At 46.3% G+C, this 21,209-nt stretch overlaps 1 protein-coding gene across 1 annotated transcript; it reads left to right on the forward strand.

Annotated features, from left to right (window-relative positions):
* On the forward strand, nt 3,409-20,731 carry LOC8076903 (la-related protein 6B). Its single transcript, XM_002449213.2, has 10 exons — nt 3,409-4,089; nt 7,844-7,925; nt 8,632-8,726; nt 8,936-9,007; nt 9,127-9,206; nt 9,316-9,412; nt 16,048-16,095; nt 16,174-16,242; nt 19,410-19,550; nt 19,986-20,731. Exons 1-10 carry the CDS (start codon nt 3,721-3,723, stop codon nt 20,376-20,378), a joined length of 1,446 nt encoding a protein of 481 aa, XP_002449258.1. The 5' UTR covers nt 3,409-3,720; the 3' UTR covers nt 20,379-20,731.

Genomic DNA, 21,209 nt, shown 5'->3' on the forward strand with positions numbered 1-21,209 from the left:
GATAAAAAGTCAAATTTAAAATTTTGTAGTGTTTATGAGAGCTACAATTCACACAAAATATTTTTATCCAACACCATACAAGAAAGATATGATTTTTAGAAATGACAAGCTATGGTATGCTGCTGAAATTTTATATTATTTTTTTAGCATTTTAACGATCTTAAATGAAAACACAAAACTAAAAAGTTGTCTCATCAAGATGTAAAAATTTTATATAGAAGTCATCTTAATCCAAAATATATAGATTTGATTTTTGTAAGGTGGAGTACTGGAGTTTTGTTGTTGACATGTTGGCCTCGTTTACCAGATTCATGCTACATAAGATAGGGGTGAGTAGACGCCGGTTTAGGTCTATATAAGACCCCTTATAACTTTATATAGCTACTAAGGCCTTATTTAGTTCGCAAAAAGAAAAGTTTTTAGGTATTGTAGCACATTTATAACTATAGTAATAAGGGTGTGTTTGGTTTATTTCTTACACAAGCCTAACTAGCAAAATTAAGCCAGGCTAGTCTTAGCCTGCTCCAACTAAGCCAATTCACACTTGTTTGGTTGTCTGCATTGTATTAGCCTGGCTATGACACATGTTTGTTTGGTTGGTTGGCTTACTTTGTATAGAGTCACCTTTTCTTTAGGATAGTGAGTTCACGCCCTCTGAGACACATTGTGTCGAACAGCTGTTGTGCGCACTCCTCGCCACCATCCTCCTCCTGTAGGTCCACAGCAGCACCGACATGAGGAAGGAGGAAGCAATGGACCACGACATCTTCTTGTGCCGCGCCTGCTCCTGCGACTGCCGCTACCTGTTGCTGCTGGTCTCATTCTTGGAGCCATGGAAGCCGATGGAAGGGGCGACCGCTCTGCTGCTGCTCCTCCTTGAGGTGCCGAAGAGGAGGGTGGAGGAGCAGAACTTGTTGGCTAAGGCCTTGTCTAGATCCAAAAACTTTTTGGATTTTGACACTGTAGCACTTTCATTTTTATTTAACAAACATTGTCCAATCATGGAGTAACTAGGCTTAAAAGATTCATCTCGTGATTTACATGTAAACTGTGCAATTAGTTATCTTTTTATCTATATTTAATGTTACGTGCATATGCCGCAAGATTCGATGTGATGGGGAATCTTGTAAAGTTTTGGTTTTTTGGGTGCATCTAAACAAGGCCTAAGTGGAAGGAAGAGGGAGCGAGGCACAGACGAATCACACAGGACGGTGGCATAGGGGAAGCAAGCCTCGATTCTGCGTCCGCATCACGGCGGGCCTCCACACCCAGGTCTCATCGTCCTCTGACTCTGGGGGTAGGTACGCGAGCACCACCTCTGCGAGGAGCGACGGTGCTAGTAGGCCGGCAGTCGGCGGCGGCCTTGTGCGCATGCAGCTGGTCGCGCCGGCATCACGAGGCGCGTGGAGGGATTGCGGAGAAGCACGACACCTTCAACCATGGCGGCGCGCATGAAGGGTAGAGGAGGAGGGGCGGACGGTGCAGCCCATGTAAAGGACGAGTAGTACAGAGCGAAACTAGGTGGTGACGAGAAGGAGCACCAGAGCTGGCTTAGCCTGGCTCTAGAAGAAACATCAACCCTGTGTTTCTTTCTGGACCTGACTCCAGGCGTGCGGATGCCCAGATGGAGCCTGGCTTCAGGGGCTGTCCAGGGAACCAAACAACATAAATTTGGCCCAACCAAACACACCCTAGTCCCTAAGTGTCTAATCATGGTATTAGGCTCAAAGATTCGTCTCATAAAATACATACAAACTGTGTAATTAGTTATTTCTTATCTATATTTAATGTTCTATGTATATGTTCAAACATTCAATGTGACGAGGTAAAAAAATTTTAGATAAAAACTAAATGGGTCTAAAAATATATTTTGAAACTTTAGGATGACAACTCTAGAATAACTTTTGAGTCACCTGTGGAGCACCTCTCGTCGCGGTTAGCCAAATGGACGTACTGTAGGTGGGCTAGGAGATGTATGTGGGCTGCTTTTGGCTGCTGTGACTGTTGGTCAGTTTTGGCCTCGGTTAATTTCAAAATTTTTGTAAAATTTTTCAAGATTTCCTATCACATCGAATCTTATGGGATACACATGGAACATTAAATATAGATAAAAATAACTAATTACACAGTTTGCCTGTAATTTGCGAGACGAATTTTTTGAGCCTACTTAGTCCATAATTGGACAATATTTGTTAAATACAAATAAAAATGCTACAGTGTCCGTTTTGCAAAAAAAAAAGCAACTAAACAAGGCGTTTGCTTACTTTCAAGTTTCAAATTTCTTCCTAGCGAGTGGTGGCCCATATCACATTTCTATTGAAAATTAATTAGGTACATCAAGTTTCTTTTAGGTTTTTAGAAAAATGATTTTATTCTAGTCTCTTCTTTTATGTTTTTAGAAAAATGATTTTATTCTAGTCTCTTCACCATAAGTTATACATATAACCATCCATTATTAAAAACACACATGGACGAAAAACGACTTATGCTCAAAGACAACTACACATTCCTGATGGTGCAACTTTTGATCGTGGGTTCTTCTTTGAAAGTTTTTGTATCGCGGGTTTGTTGTGTTATTCACGTCTATAACTTCATTATGTGTGTAGTGTAAGGGGGGGTGTTTGGCACTGCTCCACGAACTCTGCTCCACAAACTCTACCATAGAGCAGCTCCACAAAAAACTGGAGTTCTTGGAGTACCTCTTTAGGTGCTCTCACAACTCCACTATTTTATCTCAAACTGAGTGCGTGGAGCTAAAACCGTTTGACTAAAAAACATGGAGCGGACTGAAAAACGTGGAGCAGAGCAGTCCCAAACACCCCTAGATATGATAGAAAGCGTCTCCTAGTTTTTTCCGATGTAAGTTATTCCTTATTAAATCTCTTTGAACCTTAAATAATTAATCTTATAGTGTGATGAAGATGTTAGAATTCTAGGTTTAGTTTATATCAAACCATCTCAAATTATATGAAATTTATGGAAACTATTATCAACAATTTTTTATAACTTAGAATAAACATAATATCCAATTATGGTTTATGCAAAATTAAATTATACTTATTTCATACGCTGTATATTATTATCTTTTCATATAAATTTATCAAACTTAAATAAATGCTTCAATAATTTATATTGTAGGACAAAGCTAAAAACTGTGTTTTTTTAGCCAAAAAACTGCGGATTTTGGATGGTAGGACGCCAGAGCACGAGAGAGAAACAACGCACGTGAAACGACAGCCCTGGCATACGATCTAATCTAGCTACTCACTGACATCCGGGCTCCACACCCGAGTCAACCTCAATACCACCTCACCTTCCGTACACCGGGCCCATACGCCGTAGAACGCAATCCGCCCGCACCAAAATATCGGACGCCCCACCAACGGACAAACCCACCGCACCATACACCGGGTCCACGCAGCCTTCAGACCGTCTGTCCACCTCCCGCTCCGATCGGGGAGGAGGCGGAGCGTGGCCGCGGCGCCGACCGAGACCGATCCCCGCGGTGAAGCAGAGACTCTGCGCGTATAAATACCCGACCTCGCCGGCGCCCGCGAGCTTCGAGAAAACCTCCCCTTCGCCGCGCCTTTACCCTACCCTAACAGCCTAGCTAGCTTGCGGCGCTCCACTACCACTCGCTGCTACTGCACCTACTTCCGCTCTGCTACTGTTGCTGCTGCTCCGGGTGGTGGTGGCACCGAAACCCTAGCCCCTGCCGTGATGTCGCTGCAGGAGGCTGCGGACCCGCCGCCTTCGGCGACGGACGAGCGTCCGGGGGGTCTCCCGCGGAGCGGCTCCGCTAGCCGCCTCAACGCGCAGGCGCCGGAGTTCGTGCCGCGCGCTGCTGCCGCGGTGCCCCCGCCCCCTCCGCCGCAGACGGTGGTGCGTCTGTTCGCGCCGCCGCCTCCTCCCGCGGCGTTCTTCGTCGCGGCACCCCCGCCTCCGCCGCCCCCGTTCGAGTACTATGCGGCTGTTGCCGCCGGTGGGGGTGCCAGGTTCGGTCCTCCCCCCGCCGAGCAGGAGCCCGAGGCTGAGCAGCCGCCGAGGGACGGGAGCTTCGACGACCCCGTGCCCAAGATCAGGAAGCAGGTGGGTGGATGTGGATGCTCCTCTCCGTCGTAACTGGTGATCCCTGATACGATAGGTGCAATTGGATCACTAGATCAGGAATAGAATTTGCTCAATTTGCGACATTTTTATAGTCTCACAAGCTGTATGCGTCATCCGATGTGCTTCCCAGTAGTCTCACGAGGAATGAAATTTGCTTAATGTGGAGTACATCTTTTAGTCTCACAGATATGCTTGGACACATGCCATGAAAAATCTGTTTGCTACTTTGGCCACTTTAGATGTGTTTGCATTGAACAGAAAGGCAAGCATTGTTCAGATTGAACTGCCTGCTTTTGATGTGCCAATGGTAGTGTAGGAGGCTAGGAGCTGCGTAGTGCACATGCTATTTAGTTGTGGTGAAATGGAGCAAGGGGCAGAGCTACATGAACTTACTGGGATCAGCTGACCGGTATAAATCTGGCAAATCCTAGTATCCTATACAAAATCACTGTTTACTAAGTATATTTAAGTGATGATTAGTGGTACTGACTCCGGTGATTCCATTGCCTAGCTCGGCCCCTGAATGGAGCTGCTAGCAATTTGAACTTGTCAAAATTTTGGTACTTTGCTATTTGTGTACTTGTAGTATCTGTCAGGATGGATAATGTTTCATGGTAATTTCCTTGTCTCTTTAAGTAATGATGGTAGGGGATTTTTGGTTCATTTTTAGTTTAAGCTAATGAATTGATTTCCTACCTTTCCTGTGTTTGGATGTTGATAAATCATGTTTAAGAAATCAGGTAACAAGGATGCATCGTGGTTTCAGGATCTATTTCTTTTTACGCGATCTACTTCAATAACTCATTTAAGCCCTAACCCATTGCATGCTGTTGGGAGGTAGATGTGTGATGGACTCCAATTGGTGACTTCATACTATAAACAATCTAGGATCATTTAATATGTAAAGTTCCACTGGTCAAGGAAGCAGGTGCCAAACTATCACTTGACGGTCGTATTGAATGAAATGACAAATTTTGTGATGATTGGGCTGTCATCTCTTAGTTGTATCAAGATTTATATTGTTTAGTTGAGACAGTGTTTTTAAGGCATCGCGTAGGCCGTGAGGCACTCGCAGGGAACAATATGTCCCCGATGTGCCTAACTAAAAGTGTGAGAGATCCAACGGGACTGTAGTCAGAACAGAGGAAAACGAAAGGCCATGCAGCCGCCTCCTCTCTCATACGCACCAAAACCAGCGCCACCTGGGTCATCTTCGGCAGCAGCGATGGATCTAGAAGGGGGCCACCATAGAGAACTATCTGAGGAAGCAGCTCATTGAGGAGTAACGAGCAGCAGCAAAAGGGGGGGGGAGAGGAGCAGAGGGCACCGCACGAGTGAGAGTAGTGTGCGGGAGGGATATGCGGCGGCGCCGTACCTGTGTGAGAGAGAAGCAGAGAGCCGGGCGCAGGCAGTGTGTGTATGCATGGGAGCGTGCGCCCGTGTCTTCGTGACCTATTTACATGAGAAGGGGTATTTAAGGGAGGGCCCTCGTGGGCTGCCTAGTGGGATGGGCCATCCACTTCTCTTTTAATTTGCCCTTTTCTGGTTTTTATTTTTTCCTTTTCCTTTCCTCCTCTGCTGCTATTTTCCTATTTCTTAGGATTGTAAGGTGTCGCCTCACCTCGCCTTATCATTGTGAGGGAGTAGGTCACCACGGCTCGCCTTACCACCTTAAGAACCATGGTTGAGAGGGACTGCACCACTACCGTTGTATTAATGCTGCAAGAAATTTAACTTCTCAAATTTATACCTGAGGATTGATTTGATTTTGATGGGTTAAGCAGTTAGACTTGACGGACCCTTCTGTTGGGTAATGGCAGTGAAGAAAAAGTGGGCTTTGACTCCCTAATCTTCGGTAATGGATTGGTTGTTCAATGATCCAGTATCAGGGGCTTTATTGGTGGGAAGGAAGAACATAGATTGTAGCTGAAAGAAGTTAACAGGCAAGGAGCTGGAAGTTATCAAAAAAAAGGGAAAAAAACCTTGGCCGGTGGGGGGAAAGACCACCCCCATGGTTTTGGTCTAAGAAGAAATTCTCAGTTCCCCGACCGAGAAAATCCCCGAACCCCTGCCCCACCCTTACACAGCGCATCGTTACCCTGGGGATGGTTTGAACACACGACGTATGCTTTGAGTGGTGGCAGGCGAGGGGATTTTTTTAACCCAGCCTGAAATTTGCTCCCACGGGGAGTCGAACTCAGGACCTGGGAGGTGCTGCAAGGATTTGCTAGCCATCTGGACTAGAGCCCTTTGGCAGGAGATGGAAGCTATCACTGGTGGTGATGGTGGTGGCAATGGCATGCATAGGGAAGCTAGGGGTGGAATGGTGGTGTCACTTGGAATAGATAAGTAGAGGAGGTTGAATCTCTTTTCTTGTTTGATCCAAAATGGGTACATGGAGTTTCCAAAAAAAAGGTGGGGGTAGTACATGGCTTCTCAATATAGAAACCTAACTTGACTCCCAAAGAATTAATAAATTGAATCCTTATAGATTGGGTCCACCCTTTCCTAATAGTCTCTACTTTCCTAGCTTTAATAGCGAACAGTCTCAACTTTCCTTAAAAAAAGTAAAAAAACCAACTATATCAAAAGGTATCTTGCCGATGGGGTCAAGTTGATGAAATAAGGGAAAGGGTGCGTGCACCACTTCCCGCAGCAGTGCCTTTTTTGGTTTGTTGGGCTAAGCCAACCCATGGTCTGGTGGCCCATGACATCCAGAGGGTAGGCATTTTTATTCATTTGAATGCATGTTGAAGGCGAAAGAACTTGACGTCCATGTTTAGAGTATGATCTGTAGTTCTAGTATCTGCTCCCATCGAAATGTGCGTATATAGTGTTAATGTGCTATAATTGAATTGAAATTTTCAAATTGTGAACTTATATAGGACTATAGGAGGGTGGATTGTTTGTGATGTTGAACTACTCTAGGCTTATTTAATACATTATTATGGGAAATTTTTGGTGGCAATGATTTGCTCTATTTGGTTGAGCAACCCCTATTCAATATTTTAATTTGTATTCAAGTTTGCTAACTTCGAATTCCATTTCTTTTAGTTATTAGTTTGTTTGTTTCATTAAATTATAATTTTTCAGGCCCTAGAGCTCTGATTATTTAATTACTTTGTTTGAACCAAATCATAATGTCATATTTGGTTCCATGATTTTGTGTTATATTGTACTTCATGGTTTTGTGTATATTATACTTCACAGTTTTGTGTTATTTCATCCTTTTTGTTAGCATTTCTAGTAAGAAATTGTTCATGGGATGTACCAATTGTACTGCAAAATCATTATAGCAGTCGTCGGCCGTTTAAAGTTGGAGAAAAGTTGTTGACATGCTTACTTTAGTGCAAAATTGTTTTTACGAAATGCAGTAAAATTGTACTGGGAGTTTTTTTGGCCTTAATCACGTATTCATGTTGATAAGATGGTTCCTTAGTGAACATTGGGTAACTAAAATTAAAATGAAGATGAAGATCTATTCTTCTGTTCGTTATCAAATATCAACTGCCATTGGTGCTCTGTAGTTCTAATCTGATGGTGCTTCATTTTATGTTTTGGTTCAGCCAGTGTTGAATTTTAATTTGCTATATTAAATTAAATTTCGTAGTCTTGTGAATGGTAGTGGCCTAGAAAATCCAGACAATGACAAATTGTTGCATCTTATTTTGTGTTGTAAAATTACATCTTATTTTTCCTGTTTTTTCTGATTTCTTAAAATCTGACCATGTAGGTGGAGTATTATTTCAGTGATATAAACCTGGCCACCACTGAACATTTGATGAGGTTTATTTCAAAGGATCCTGAAGGATATGGTGAGTCGCGTGCTTGCTTCTGAAGCTAGTTTATTTTGATGTGCACATATGAAGTTATTACATTGATACCAGTTGTTGAATTTATGGTTTTTCTTTTTGAAAAAAATATCATTGTTTAAAACTTATAGCTTCTTTCCATCATTAGAAACCAAGTCATTTTTAAAGAATTTCTATTTTAAGGTGATGGTCAGAATCATATTAGGCTTTGAAAGGTGATATTGACATTGTCATGGAGGTTTATTTGCATATATGAAGGGTATTGTTCAATTACTTACATTGATTATATCCTGTTTAATTTGTGACATTATCCTACTGGACTAATTTTCTGATAGATGCACTTTTGGTTGGATGCATCTTATCAGGATAAGATCCATTCAGTGTACTCAAGATTTGCTTCATGGAGCAAATGGTTTTTGGTTGTTTTTTCTTACCGTGAACTTGGAATCAATTAATTTTTACTAGTACTTCCCTTTTTTGAAGTGCAATCTATTATGCATTCTCTTTTATCGAAATTAATAAAAGAAAAATGGTTACAATTTTTATTAGAATGGTGCCCTCAGTCTCCTTATCAGTATGCTATTTTTTATTCAACCGCTTCTTTTGTGGAAGCTGTTTGTGCTTAATGTGAAGAAATCTAACTTTTATTATTGAAGTGGATAAATGCTTTTTTAGTGGGAAAACTAATGTGCTTTCTCACTCAATGTAGTGCCAATGTCAGTTGTTGCTGGCTTTAAGAAAATTAAGGCTTTAGTGCAAAGTAACTCCATGCTTGCTTCTGCTCTTCGGACTTCTTCAAAGCTTGTAAGTTCCGTGATAATCCAATTGGGTAGTTACACTTGACCCTGACATACACTATTGTGTTCTGAAGTTTCTTACTTACATTCAATACTTCATAGATCATAGGCATAAGATTAGAGGCATCATACCCTCACTGTTGGTTATGTCCTCTGGAAATCCATGTTGCTTATCTCTGCAACAGTATTTTTTAATTATTTTGGGCATATATACAGGTGGTCAGTGATGATGGAGCAAGAGTAAAACGTGAGCAACCATTTACAGAATCAGATTTAGAAGAACTCCAGGTGACTAGCAACCCTTTGTACATTGAATGGCACTGCCCCCATTAATATTGAATTATTCTCTAGCTATAAAAAAACCTTCGCTAGACTGTCAGATAAGGAATACCTGTTCTGTTTTGCAGGCCCGAATTGTTGTTGCAGAAAATCTCCCAGATGATCATTGTTACCAGAATCTAATGAGGCTCTTTTCAGCTGTTGGCAGGTAAACGTTAATGTAGGTCTATATCAAGTGGACCACTTTCTATTTACTCATGAAAATGGAAAGAACCATATACTGTATTTCTAATTTATTTTGTTTTGTCATTTGCCAGTGTGAAGACAATTAGAACTTGCTATCCTCAGACCCCAAACGGCACTGGTCCAGCTACTAACAGATCTGCAAAGCTAGATATGCTTTTTGCCAACAAAGTAATTACCTTCTCTGTTCGTACTTTAATATCATGTTATCGGGAAATGAACTCTAGTAGTTACTGTAAATAAATGTCTCATAGGGTCCATTGAATTGGAAATAGATATGCTTTTTGCCAACAAAGCTGTCATGTGCGGCATTCCCTATACCAGAAGAAGGCGCGCCCGCGACGTACGCAGGGCGGCCGAGCGAGCCGCGACCAAAGGCCAGGAGGCCGTGGCGCGCACCCAGACGCAGGCGAGGGAGGCCCAACCGACTAGTGGCTAAGATTAGGAAACAAATTAGATTTATTCCTTTTATTTAGGAGTGATTTCCTCCATGCGGTTAGCAGCTTGGACTATTTATTCTTGTAATCAGCATTGGTTGAATTAAGCAAGAACAATTATCTCCTTCTCCCTCGTTCTCAAGCCCAGGCAACCGTGAGGGACATAACCTCCGCTACTCTAAGACACGGTAGGAGACTACGAACTCCGTAGTCGAGGGCCGCCTATCCTAGATCGCTACGCCCTTGACAACTTGGTATCTCAGTCACGCCGATCCTCTTCCAGCCGCTCCGCCCAAAACTCTAACCCACCGCTGCCAACCACCGCGCCCGCACCCTAGCCGTCAGCCATGAGCGAACCCACCCTTGCCGATCTCCTGGAATCCTTGAAAACAGTCACCACGGAGATGACAGCCGTCAAGGTCGACCTGGCGGCCTTGAAGGAGAGGCCGGTCTCGTCGGCGGACAGCGACGATTGCCGTTCGGAAGCAACGCGCGACCTGGACCTCCCCCCACAACCCAAGAAGTGGGACTTTCCCCGCTTACCGACCCACTGCTCTTCCTCAACAAGTTCGAATCCTACTTTCGTCACCATCGTACCATGGCCGAGGAGCGCGTGGGGATGGCGTCCTACCACCTGAACGACGTCGCGCAACTCTGGTACACCCAACTGCTGGAGGCCTCGGGCGCGCCAACGTGGGGGTGATTCAAGGAGCTCCTGAACCTGTGGTTTGGGCCACCCCTCCGCTCAGCCCCGCTGTTCGAGCTCGCCGAATGCCGGCGCACCAGGACCGTGGAAGAGTACGCAAATCGTTTCTAGGCTCTCTTGCCTCGCGCGGGGCGCCTTGACGAGGCCCAGCGGGTCCAACTCTTAACCGCCGGACTCCTGCCACCCCTCAGCCACGCCGTCCGCATCCACAACCCGGAGACGCTCGCGGCCGCCGAGTTTGGCGCGCCAAGTGGAACTGATGGAGAGCGACCGGCCGGTGCAGCAACCACCGCGACTGCCCCCTCGCGGCCCCCTTCCACCCCCTGCGCCTCGGGCCGTCCTGCCGGCGCCTGCGCCCCTCCTGGCGCTCCCTGCCCCTCCAGTGGCCACCCAACAGGGCCGTGGCGAGGGCAACCCGCGGCGTCTCACCCCGGACGAGATGGCCAAACGACGCTGCCAAGGTTTATGCTTCAATTGCAACAAAAAGTTCACCTGGGGCCACAACAGGTTTTGTCGACGCCTCTTCTTCCTCGACGGTGTGGAAATTGATGACGTCGAGGGCGACAGCGCCGCTGCGCGGCTGATTCAGGTGCGCAGGAGGTGCCCGTGTTCAACATACGGGCTGTAGCAGGGACGCCCACCACCGAGGCGTCACCATGTTTCTCCCTCTCCGCTCTCGCGGGGGTACGCTTCACCGACACCCTCCAGATCGGCGTCACCATCGGCAGCGCCGTCTTCTCTGCGCTCCTGGACTCAGGCTCCTCACACAGCTTCATCTCGAAGACTGCCGCGCGCCGCACCGGGCTGCCCATCTCCGCCCAGCCACGCATGACGGCGACGGTGGCTACCGGTGAGCAAGTCGCCTGCCCGGGCGTTCTGCGCCGTGCCCCGTTCTCCGTCTAGGGCGACGTCTTCAGCACCGACCTGTTCGTCATGGTGCTGGCAGGGTACGATGTTGTTCTGGGCGTGCAGTGGCTTGGCACGCTGGGTCCGGTGACGTGGGACTTCAAGCGCTGTACCATGTCCTTCACTCAGTAGGGCCGCACGATCTGCTGGCCGTGCGTCCAGGGCGTCGCGACGGCGGCCATCTGCTCCACCACGGCCTCCGCATCCCTCCTCGACGAGCTGCTGCACTCCTTTGACTCCGTCTTCGCCGAGCCTCAGGGGTGGCCTCCATCGCGCTCTAGCCCAGCGCCTAGCCCGTCGCCGTGCGTCCGTACCGCTACCCCGCGACACACAAGGACGAGTTGGAACGCCAGTGCGCCACGATGCTCACCCAGGGGTTGATCCGCCGGAGTTCCTCGGCGTTCTCTTCGCCCGTCCTCGTCAAGAAGGCCGACAACTCCTAGCGCTTCTACGTCGACTACCGTGCCTTGAACGCCTTCACCGTTAAGGACGCGTTTCCCATTCTAGTGGTCGACGAACTGCTCGATGAACTCCACGGCGCCAAATTCTTCACCAAGCTGGACTTACGCTCAGGCTACCACCAAGTCTGCATGCGCCCGACCGATATTGAGAAGACGGCGTTCCGCACCCACGACGGCCTATATGAGTTCTTGGTGATGCCGTTTGGGCTTTGCAACGCCCCGACAACATTTCAAGCGCTCATGAACGACATCTTGCGCCACTTCCTTCGCCGGTTTGTGCTTGTATTTTTCGATGACATTAATCTAGAGCTCGTCGTGGGCTGACCACCTTCGCCATCTTCGAGCCGTCCTCAGCGTGCTGCAGCAGCACCACTTGTTCGTCAAGCGCTCGAAGTGTGCCTTCGGGGAGTCCTCCATCGCCTACCTCGGCCATGTTATTTCCGACACCGGTGTCTCCATGGATCCCGCCAAGGTCCAGGCGGTCCGGGACTGGCCGTAGCCGCGTTCTGCCCGGGCGGTCCGGGGATTCTTGGGCTTGGCGGGCTACTACCGCAAGTTTGTGCACGACCACGGCACCATCGTCGCCCTGCTGACGGCCCTACTGAAGGAGGGTTTCACCTGGACTGCGGACGCCACGGCAGCGTTCCACGCCCTCAAGACCGTCGTCACCTCGGCTCTAGTCTTGGCGCTGCTCGACTTCACCAAGCCCTTCGTGGTGGAGTGTGACGCCTCGATGCATGGCTTCGGCGCGGTGTTGCTGCAGGACAAGCACCCCATCGCCTACTTCAGCCGCTTCGTCGTACCTCGACATCGGTCCCTCGCCGCTTACGAGCGGGAATTGATCGGCCTCGTCCACGCCACCAGGCACTGGCGGCCATACCTCTGGGGCTGGCGCTTCACCGTCAGGACGGACCACTATAGCCTGAAGTTCCTCCTCGACCAGCGACTCGCAACGATTCCGCGGCACCATTGGGTTGGGAAGCTCCTTGGCTTTGACTTTGTCGTCGAGTACAAACCGAGAGCCCAGAACGTCGTCGCCGATGCACTCTCCTGGCGCGACACCGTCGACAGCTTGGTACTTGCGCCTGCGTTTCAACTACATCGCGCGGCTGCGCCAAGCACACGCCACCGACCCCGCCCTCGTCGCCATCTGGGAAGATCTCACGGCGGGCACCCGCTCCGCGCCCTGGGCCTTGGTCGACGGCTGGTCACCTTCGACAACAGGCTCTACGTCTCGCCTGCCTCGCCTCTTCTACAGGAGATTCTGGCCGCGGTACACGGCGACAGTCATGAGGGCGTCCAATGCACCCTTCACCGCCTTCGTTGTGACTTCCACTTCCCCAACATGCGCTGCGTCGTCCAGGATTACGTCCGCTCCTGCGCAGTCTGCCAACGCTTCAAACGGAGCATCTGCACCCGGCCGGCCTCCTCCTACCACTGCTCGTTCCGACTGGGGTGTGGACGGACATCGACCTCGAGTTTATCGAGGCTCTACCACGCGTGAAGGGGAAGTCCGTCATAGTGACAGTGGTGGATCGCTTTAGCAAGTATTGTCATTTTATTCCTTTGGCTCACCCGTACTTTGCTGAGACTGTGGCACAGGTGTTCTTCACTGACATCGTGCGCCTCCATGGGATGCCCCAATCCATGGTCTCCGATCGCGATCCTGTGTTCACGTCCACGTTTTGGAAGGAATTGATGTGTCTCATGCGCACCAAGCTACATATGACCATTGCGTTTCACCCGCAATCGGATGGCCAAACCGAGGCAGCCAACCGCATCATCGCCATGTACTTGCGCTGCTTCACCGGCGATTGTCCGCGGGATTGGCTCCGGTGGCTGCCATGGGCGGAGTTTACATACAACACCGCCTATTAGTCTTCCCTGCGCGAGACGCCCTTCCGAGTGGTCTATGGACGTGATCCCCCAACCATCCGGTCCTATGGGGCTGGTGACACTAGGGTGGCTGCCGTCGCCACAACAATGGCTGAGCGCGAGGCGTTCCTCGACGACGTCCGCTTTCGCCTGGAACAAGCTCAGGCGGTACAGAAGCACCACTACGATAAAGCTCATCGCCATGTCTCCTATGCTGTGGGGGATTGGGTTCTGCTTCGCCTACGTCAACGACCCATGATGTCCATGTCCGTTGCCGCGAAGGGAAAGCTGCAGCCCTGTTTCTTCGGGCCTTACCGCATCATCGAGCTCGTCAATGAGGTGGCTGTCCGCCTCGAGTTGCCTCCCCGCGCCAAACTACATGATGTCTTCCACGTCGGTCTTCTCAAGAAGTGGGTCGGCAACCCTCCGGCAGCTCCGCCGCCGCTATCGGCGATACAACATGGGGCCATCATCCCTGAGCCGGAAAGGCAATCCCTGAGCCGGAAACAGTGCACCCGGCTGGCCCATGGCATTCAGCAGGTTCTTATTCGCTGGAAAGGCAAACCAGCAGCATAACTAGTCAAAAAAAAACCAGCAGCATCGGCGACATGGGAAGACCTTGAAGCGTTCTCTGCCAAGTACCCGTCCTTCCAGCTCGAGGACGAGCTGGTTGTCGAGGCGGGGAGGGATGTCATGTGCGGCATTCCCTATACCAGAAGAAGGCACGCCCGCGACGTACGCAGGGCGGCCGAGCGAGCCGCGACCAGAGGCCAGGAGGCTGTGGCGCGCACCCAGACGCAGGCGAGGGAGGCCCAACCGACTAGTGGCTAAGATTAGGAAACAAATTAGATTTATTCCTTTTATTTAGGAGTGATTTCCTCCATGAGGTTAGCAGCTTGGACTATTTATTCTTGTAATCAGCATTGGTTGAATTAAGCAAGAACAATTATCTCCTTCTCCCTCGTTCTCTAGCCCAGGCAGCCGTGAGGGGCATAACCTCCACTACTGGAAGACACGGCAGGAGACTACGAACTCCGTAATCGAGGGCCGCCTATCCTAGATCGCTACGCCCTTGACAAAAGCAATCGTTATTCCTGATTTTGATACTTAAATATCAAACTGCAATATGAAAACTGTTTTGTACTGCTTTTGGTAGGGTCTGTTGAATCTTCCCTGAACCCTGCACCCTAGGGAAGCAAAAAAGAATAGAACATTGTTCAAGTAGTAACACGTCTAACTGTCTATTCAGGCATATTGGTTAATGCAATTTTAGAAAGCCTACTTGCTCCTCAACATCTTGTCCTTGCTGTTGGAATATAAGTGAATTGCCCACCTCTCCCCATCAGCTTAAACTTTTGAGTTGAATTGGTTGGTGCATGCAACTCAATATGATATCAAAGCTAGAGGTCTCGAGTTTGAATCCTGGATAGCACAATTAAATAAATAATTGCTGCTCGCTCCTATTCCACGTCTGAGGCCTGAGGGAGCCTGCACGTGAGGGGGAGTGTTGGAATATAAGTGAATTGCCCACCTCTCCCCATCAGCTTAAGCTTTTGGGTTGAACTGGTTGGTGCATGCAACTCAATACTTGCATTGGAGACATCATATAATGGATTTGCGGGTCTAATGCTCATAACTGTATCTGCATCCCAGGAGGGCGGTGACAACCCTAGGGCAACTGCCACTGGCCTTCAGGCTGTCATGAGTCATTGTATTTATAGGAAGTTTTACCTTTTGTTAGTTAGAAAAAATCATATAGTTTATAAGATCCCATGTTTATATGAATAGAGATATGAATCATGATTAATCAAGCAAGATGTTAAGGGTCAAGCCCACTTCTGATGTTAGCCGTCACTACAAGGCTCTTGAGCCGCCTCTCTGCCCTGCTGCACCACCTTCATGGCCGCTGGTCACATCTTCCTCACTCCCCAGTAATGCTAGCACGGTAGCACCTAATACCATCTTTTCTTTATCGCTTCATAAACCAAGCCCCCATCCTGACATTTGACACGTTGCACTGAGAACATAAAGGAAATATTAGTTTGTGGGTTGTTGGTTCATCAGTCTTTATATTCTGACAGTTTTATTTTTTTCTTGAACGGGCTTCAAGAGATGCCTGTCATATGTTAAGAGGAATGAAGAACCAGTTTACCAAACAAACCCAAAAATGAAAACAAAATCTGGAAGTTTCTAACATAATTTCATACATCGACACCATATTTAAGTAAAAGGCTATTGCTGAATAAATAGGAACACTGCTTCAAATCGCTAAACATATCAAATAATAAGATATGAAACTTGGTTCAAATGAATCATTATATTTTATGCAATAGATAGATTATATGCCTTCCTTTTCATCATATTCTTGTCACATAACGGTTATGTCTTGAGAATATAATAATAATTTTTCTTTGATGGCAGCTTCATGCTTTTGTTGAGTATGATAGTATTGAAGATGCTGCTAGAGCGGTATGCGTTTTTATATAATTTTTCGATATCAGATTTGTTTTGTAAATGCATTACCTTATATTATTTCATGGATTACAGATTGTGGAACTTAATGATGAGAGGAACTGGAGAAGCGGGCTCAGAGTTCGATTGTTAAGCACTTGCATGGTAACCTTCCATTGAACTTCATTAATTGCACATGGGAATATGGAATGGCGGGATGGCTTAGTGTTGTATTGGTGTTCATTGTTCAACTGCTTACTTCAAGATAGCAGGAACTTGCCATATTACCTCAAAATGTCATATTACAAACGAATCATATTACTTAAGTTATTGGAAATCGTTTATGATCCCAAAGTTCTGTTTGAAGTTGTCACATTTTGAAGTTTAAATTTTTCAAACCACGTCGGATGGAAACACAACCAGAAACAAAGATGTACTTTTGACCAAAGGGCGGAAAAGGAGATAAATGCTGTGACATGAGGGCCTGGCTGGCACTTATCGTCCACATCACCAAAACCACCCATAAAACAGCGGAATGGTCAAAATATGAACGGTATCAATAGTTGGATGGTCATAGATTCCTGGTTTTCCAGTTTAATTGGCAAAACCAAACTTGGATGATAGTTGGATAGCCAAAAATAGACTTCTCCCAATAAACAGTGTGTGGAACTCTATGCACTAGTAGTAGAGATAGATGTTGTACATGACTTGTCTTATACCTATCTTGTACTGCAAGCCAGTTCCAGCTATATATATGCAAGGTCAACTAACCCTAGAGGTATGAAGTGTTTTTCTACCTCTCTACATACATGCACTTTAGGAAGATGCATAAAACCATGAAGAACATATTCGTTGTTTCAATTTCTTATTATCCCCTTACCAAGTTACTGGGGTCAACTGAAAAGTTCAGGTAAGAACTTTAATTATATTTTAGTGTGAAGAAATTGAGGAGTTGTCTGTCATTTTCTTTTGTGTCTGATCATGTCTGTTCATTTTATTTTTAAATTTTGCTACTGATTATAGTACAGAAAATTATTAAACCAATTATCACTTATGAAACCATTGTTTTGGTAAAAGAGTACTAACTTGTTGTAAGTCGTGGAGCCACAGATTGGCTTGGGCCAGGGCTGAAACCCTGCTAAATTATGCGAAAGCTTTTGATAATCTTGTTTCCTTACATTTTTATGTAGGTGTGCAGTAATTTTTTTTGGGTGTGTGTGTGTGGGGGGGGGGGGGGGGGGGGAGGGGGGGGGTCTAGGACCTGGGCTGCAGCCTGGGGCATATAGGTCTGCTACTGACTACCGTTCAACTGTCCATAGACATCCACCCACCTATCTTGCGTTAAGTGCTTAAGTATGTCAGGACATGCACCTCAAAATTGAGCTTATTAGTCTTAACATGGGCATGTTTTAGCCTTACCAGCATGACTGGTTTGATTCCACCTTGTTTAATCACAATCTATCGCATTTTGAACTTTTAACTGCGACAAAGAAGAAAGGAATCCCATTTTTATTTGAATTCTAATCTGTTGGCAAACATTTGTGAAACTTTTTCTCTAGAACACGCATGAGAGCTGCACATTACAAACAAGGCCTATATTGAGAAGACCAAAGGGGGCAAAGAACCCCATACAACCCCACACACTCGCACCTTGGTTTCTAAGATTACAAAATCACCTGGAAAAACACAACATCGACCTCTGACCTGTAATTCACTCATCTGGGCAGCAGACCAGTCAGCTAAGAAATACCTCTGCACCTACAAATCCCCCCAGTCTCAGTTTATCGGAGGCAAGAGATAATGTGCTATTTAGATTTGGAGAAACTCTGTTGAACACACAGTGATTCCTGCTCCTAAAATGACATAGAGTTCAGGCCTTCTCTTGCCAAACCAGCAATAGCCTTGCTGGCTCTATCACACCATCCTTCAAAAAATGTCTCACCCAGGCACCCAGCTGAGGTGAGAGGCTTTGCATACTGACTGTCTGCAGCAGGCCAAACCAAATATCTCATGCAAAACCACAGTGCACCATAAGGTAATTTATCATTTCTGCATCCTTGTCGCAATGGAGGCAATGAGAGGGATGATGAAGACCATATGCCTTCCCAGACTATCCACAGTCCAGCACATCTTAAGTGCAACAAGCCAGGTGAAGAAGTAGCATTAGCCTGGTGCCGCATCTTCCAGATCCTCTCGCAAGATTCCAACCTCACTGCTCCCTGGAAAAATCCTTCATAAGCTGACTTTGCCGTGTACTGTCCACTTGTGTTGAGTTTCCAAATATGAGAATCATCAACACCAGGTTGTAGGTCCACACTAGACAGGATGTCTCATAATTCAAGGAATTCAACAATGGCACTCACTGAAAGCACACCTTGCACATCCGAGATCCAAGTCTGGTCTGTGAGATCTTCCAGGACGGTTCTCCTCTTAGGAATGAGAGCGTTGAAATGTGGAGCAAGATCAGCAATACATTGTCCATGAAGTCACCTATCCTTCCAAAACAGAGTACATGCTCTATCACCGACTTCAGAGATGACCACCATAGAGAAGAAAGCCCTCACACAGTGATGCACATGGATAGGGAATTCCAGTATTCCACCCATGGACTACTTGGCTTGTTTTTTTTTTTTCAGCGAGAGACACCTCATTCGGAGGGCCCAACTGAGGTTCTGAAGAGCTGAGATGCCAACTTGCCAAGACCGCCAAGTTTGCGGGCATGGGGTGGGGGCGGGCGCAACATGTGTTGTGCAACGCCAGGCAGACCCTCCTCCTTTTCCAAAGAAAGCTTCGTGCCTTCGCCTGATCTTATCTATTTCTTTGATTGCCCAAGGTGGGAGGTCTACCACCATATCAAGATAAATCAGTGCTGAGGTGAGAACAACTTGCACTAAAATCTGTGTGCGGCCACCTTTGTTAGAAATTCAGCTTTCCAACCTCGGAGCTGATGAGCAATCAGATCGATTGGTCGCACCTGTTCCTTTGTCAGCTTGCAAAGAGAGAGGGGCAGACCCAAATACATGGGAATTGCAGCAATTCACATGTAAGGTGACCTTGTACTATACTGATAACTGATATCAGAGGAAGTGCACTGGATAGGCTAAGAGGCTGCTCTGTACATTGGTCGAATCCTGACTCCTGATGCCTCACCAAACATTTGTGAACTATTATAATCAAAACATTTGAAGTTTAGCGTCTTTAAAACTGTGCTGTTCTGAGCTTTTTTGTTTATTGCATGACAGTCATGTCTACAGTAAATGTTTTCCCTAACTTGTTTGTGTATTGCAAAACAATTTTCCTAATTTATTTGCTGACTGCCTTTTGCAATTCAGACAAAGGGAGGTAAAGGGAAAAAGGGTGGACATGAATCTGATGGGTATGGTGAGGACGAGAATGTCTCCACTTCTGATCAACCAAATGATAAACATTTAGAAGGAACACCTCAAATGTCAGATGTTCCTGGAGAACACATGGTATGACTTCCTTTTACTTTCTGGTCTCATTTATTTTAATAGTGGAAAAGAAAAAAATGAAACAGCTATGCTGTGCTTTTGTCAGAATATTTTTCAAAAGAATGTTTATTCTTGGTTTCAAGGTTTGAAAAGCCACCAGATGCAGAAAAAAATTGACCTTGGCACTTTACTTTGCCTTTTCCAGCTTACCGGTTTTATGCATGTGGAACATATCACATCTGTTTATGCTGGCTGGTTGCCACCACTTCTTATCCCTGCTACTCTCTACCATTGTTTTGTTAGTTCGTTCAGAATCAGCGATATATTATTGTACAAGGATTTATTGTTTGTGGTTTTCATTAGAAGGTTCAATGATTGATTTATTGAATGTCCGGTTGTTATACCTGAAAGCACGTTTCTTTGTGACAAACCTGATATCATTTTGATTTCTTACAGACTGAGGATAGCACTGGAGATATGGGACGAGGACGTGGCAGGGGACGTGGTCGTGGTGGCAGGGGCCGCGGGCGTGGTTACCATCAACAGAACAACAATCAACACCACCAGAACCACCATCAGCATTACCAGAACAGTAGCCACCACAGTAACAGGAGTAGTACCCATCCAGTGGGAACCCCACCATCTGGCCACTCAGTCAAGATTGAGCAACCATCTGGCCACCCAGTCAAGATTGAGCAGCAGCAGGAGGAAGCAGCTCAGTCACAGCCCCTCACAGCGGCTAACAAACAGCCTCCAGGTCCCCGCATGCCGGATGGTACGCGTGGATTCAGCATGGGCAGAGGGAAGCCGCAAGCATTGACGCCTAGAGTATCCGAGTCTGAACCATGAACAATGAATTCGAACCCCCACAGATAGGGAGATGAGACTAATGGGTTGCTGTTTGCCATGTTGATACATATGGTGAGAGACTTGCCTTTTAGAAGTCTGTCCTCGGAGGTTGCTTTCTAATTTATGGGAACCCATATACATTTCTGCATGTGCTGTGTGTACTTCCAAAGCCAGCAGACACTGGTTTTCGAATAGTACAATTGCGGCCATTTTGTAGTTTCATTTTTGGCCCCCTTTTGCAGTTTTGGGTGCAAGACTGAAAAGCAAAAACTCATGTTAAAAAAGCTGAAAAGAATTGAATCATTGTAAAATAAGATTGTGTTCCTTAACCGTTTGCCGGAGGCTGACCGTTTCGATGTTTTTTCTTTACGAAAGAAGAATTATATTAGATAATAGTTTGGTATATGAATATGTTACAGGCACTTTGGATTATACAAATATTCATGAAAAAAATCATCTAAATTATGCACAAGCTATAAATTGCTTCGGATCTTAAAATCAAAGTTGTATGACATTTTGTAGATGGATGATTTTATAGGCAAACACTTGACAAAATGCCTAAAAATAGATAGCCAATGAACAATGGCCAATATTCATGTAGGCGGAATTGAGAATTTTTTTTCTGGATGTTTTTATTGTTCTTTCTATCATCAAAGAATGAGGAAGATTAATCTGAAACTTATTCTCTCTAGTCTTTCATCGTGGCTAGATTTAACCACGATAAATAAAATAAAGAAAAGATCGGAGAAAATTATTACACACCATCTCTTTTTGATGTTGCTGTCCGAAAATAAAAGTCTTTCTCAACATACCATCCATTTACGTCCTCTC

The sequence above is a fragment of the Sorghum bicolor genome, chromosome 5 (genome assembly GCF_000003195.3).
Source record: "Sorghum bicolor cultivar BTx623 chromosome 5, Sorghum_bicolor_NCBIv3, whole genome shotgun sequence".
Classification (NCBI taxonomy): Eukaryota; Viridiplantae; Streptophyta; class Magnoliopsida; order Poales; family Poaceae; genus Sorghum; species Sorghum bicolor.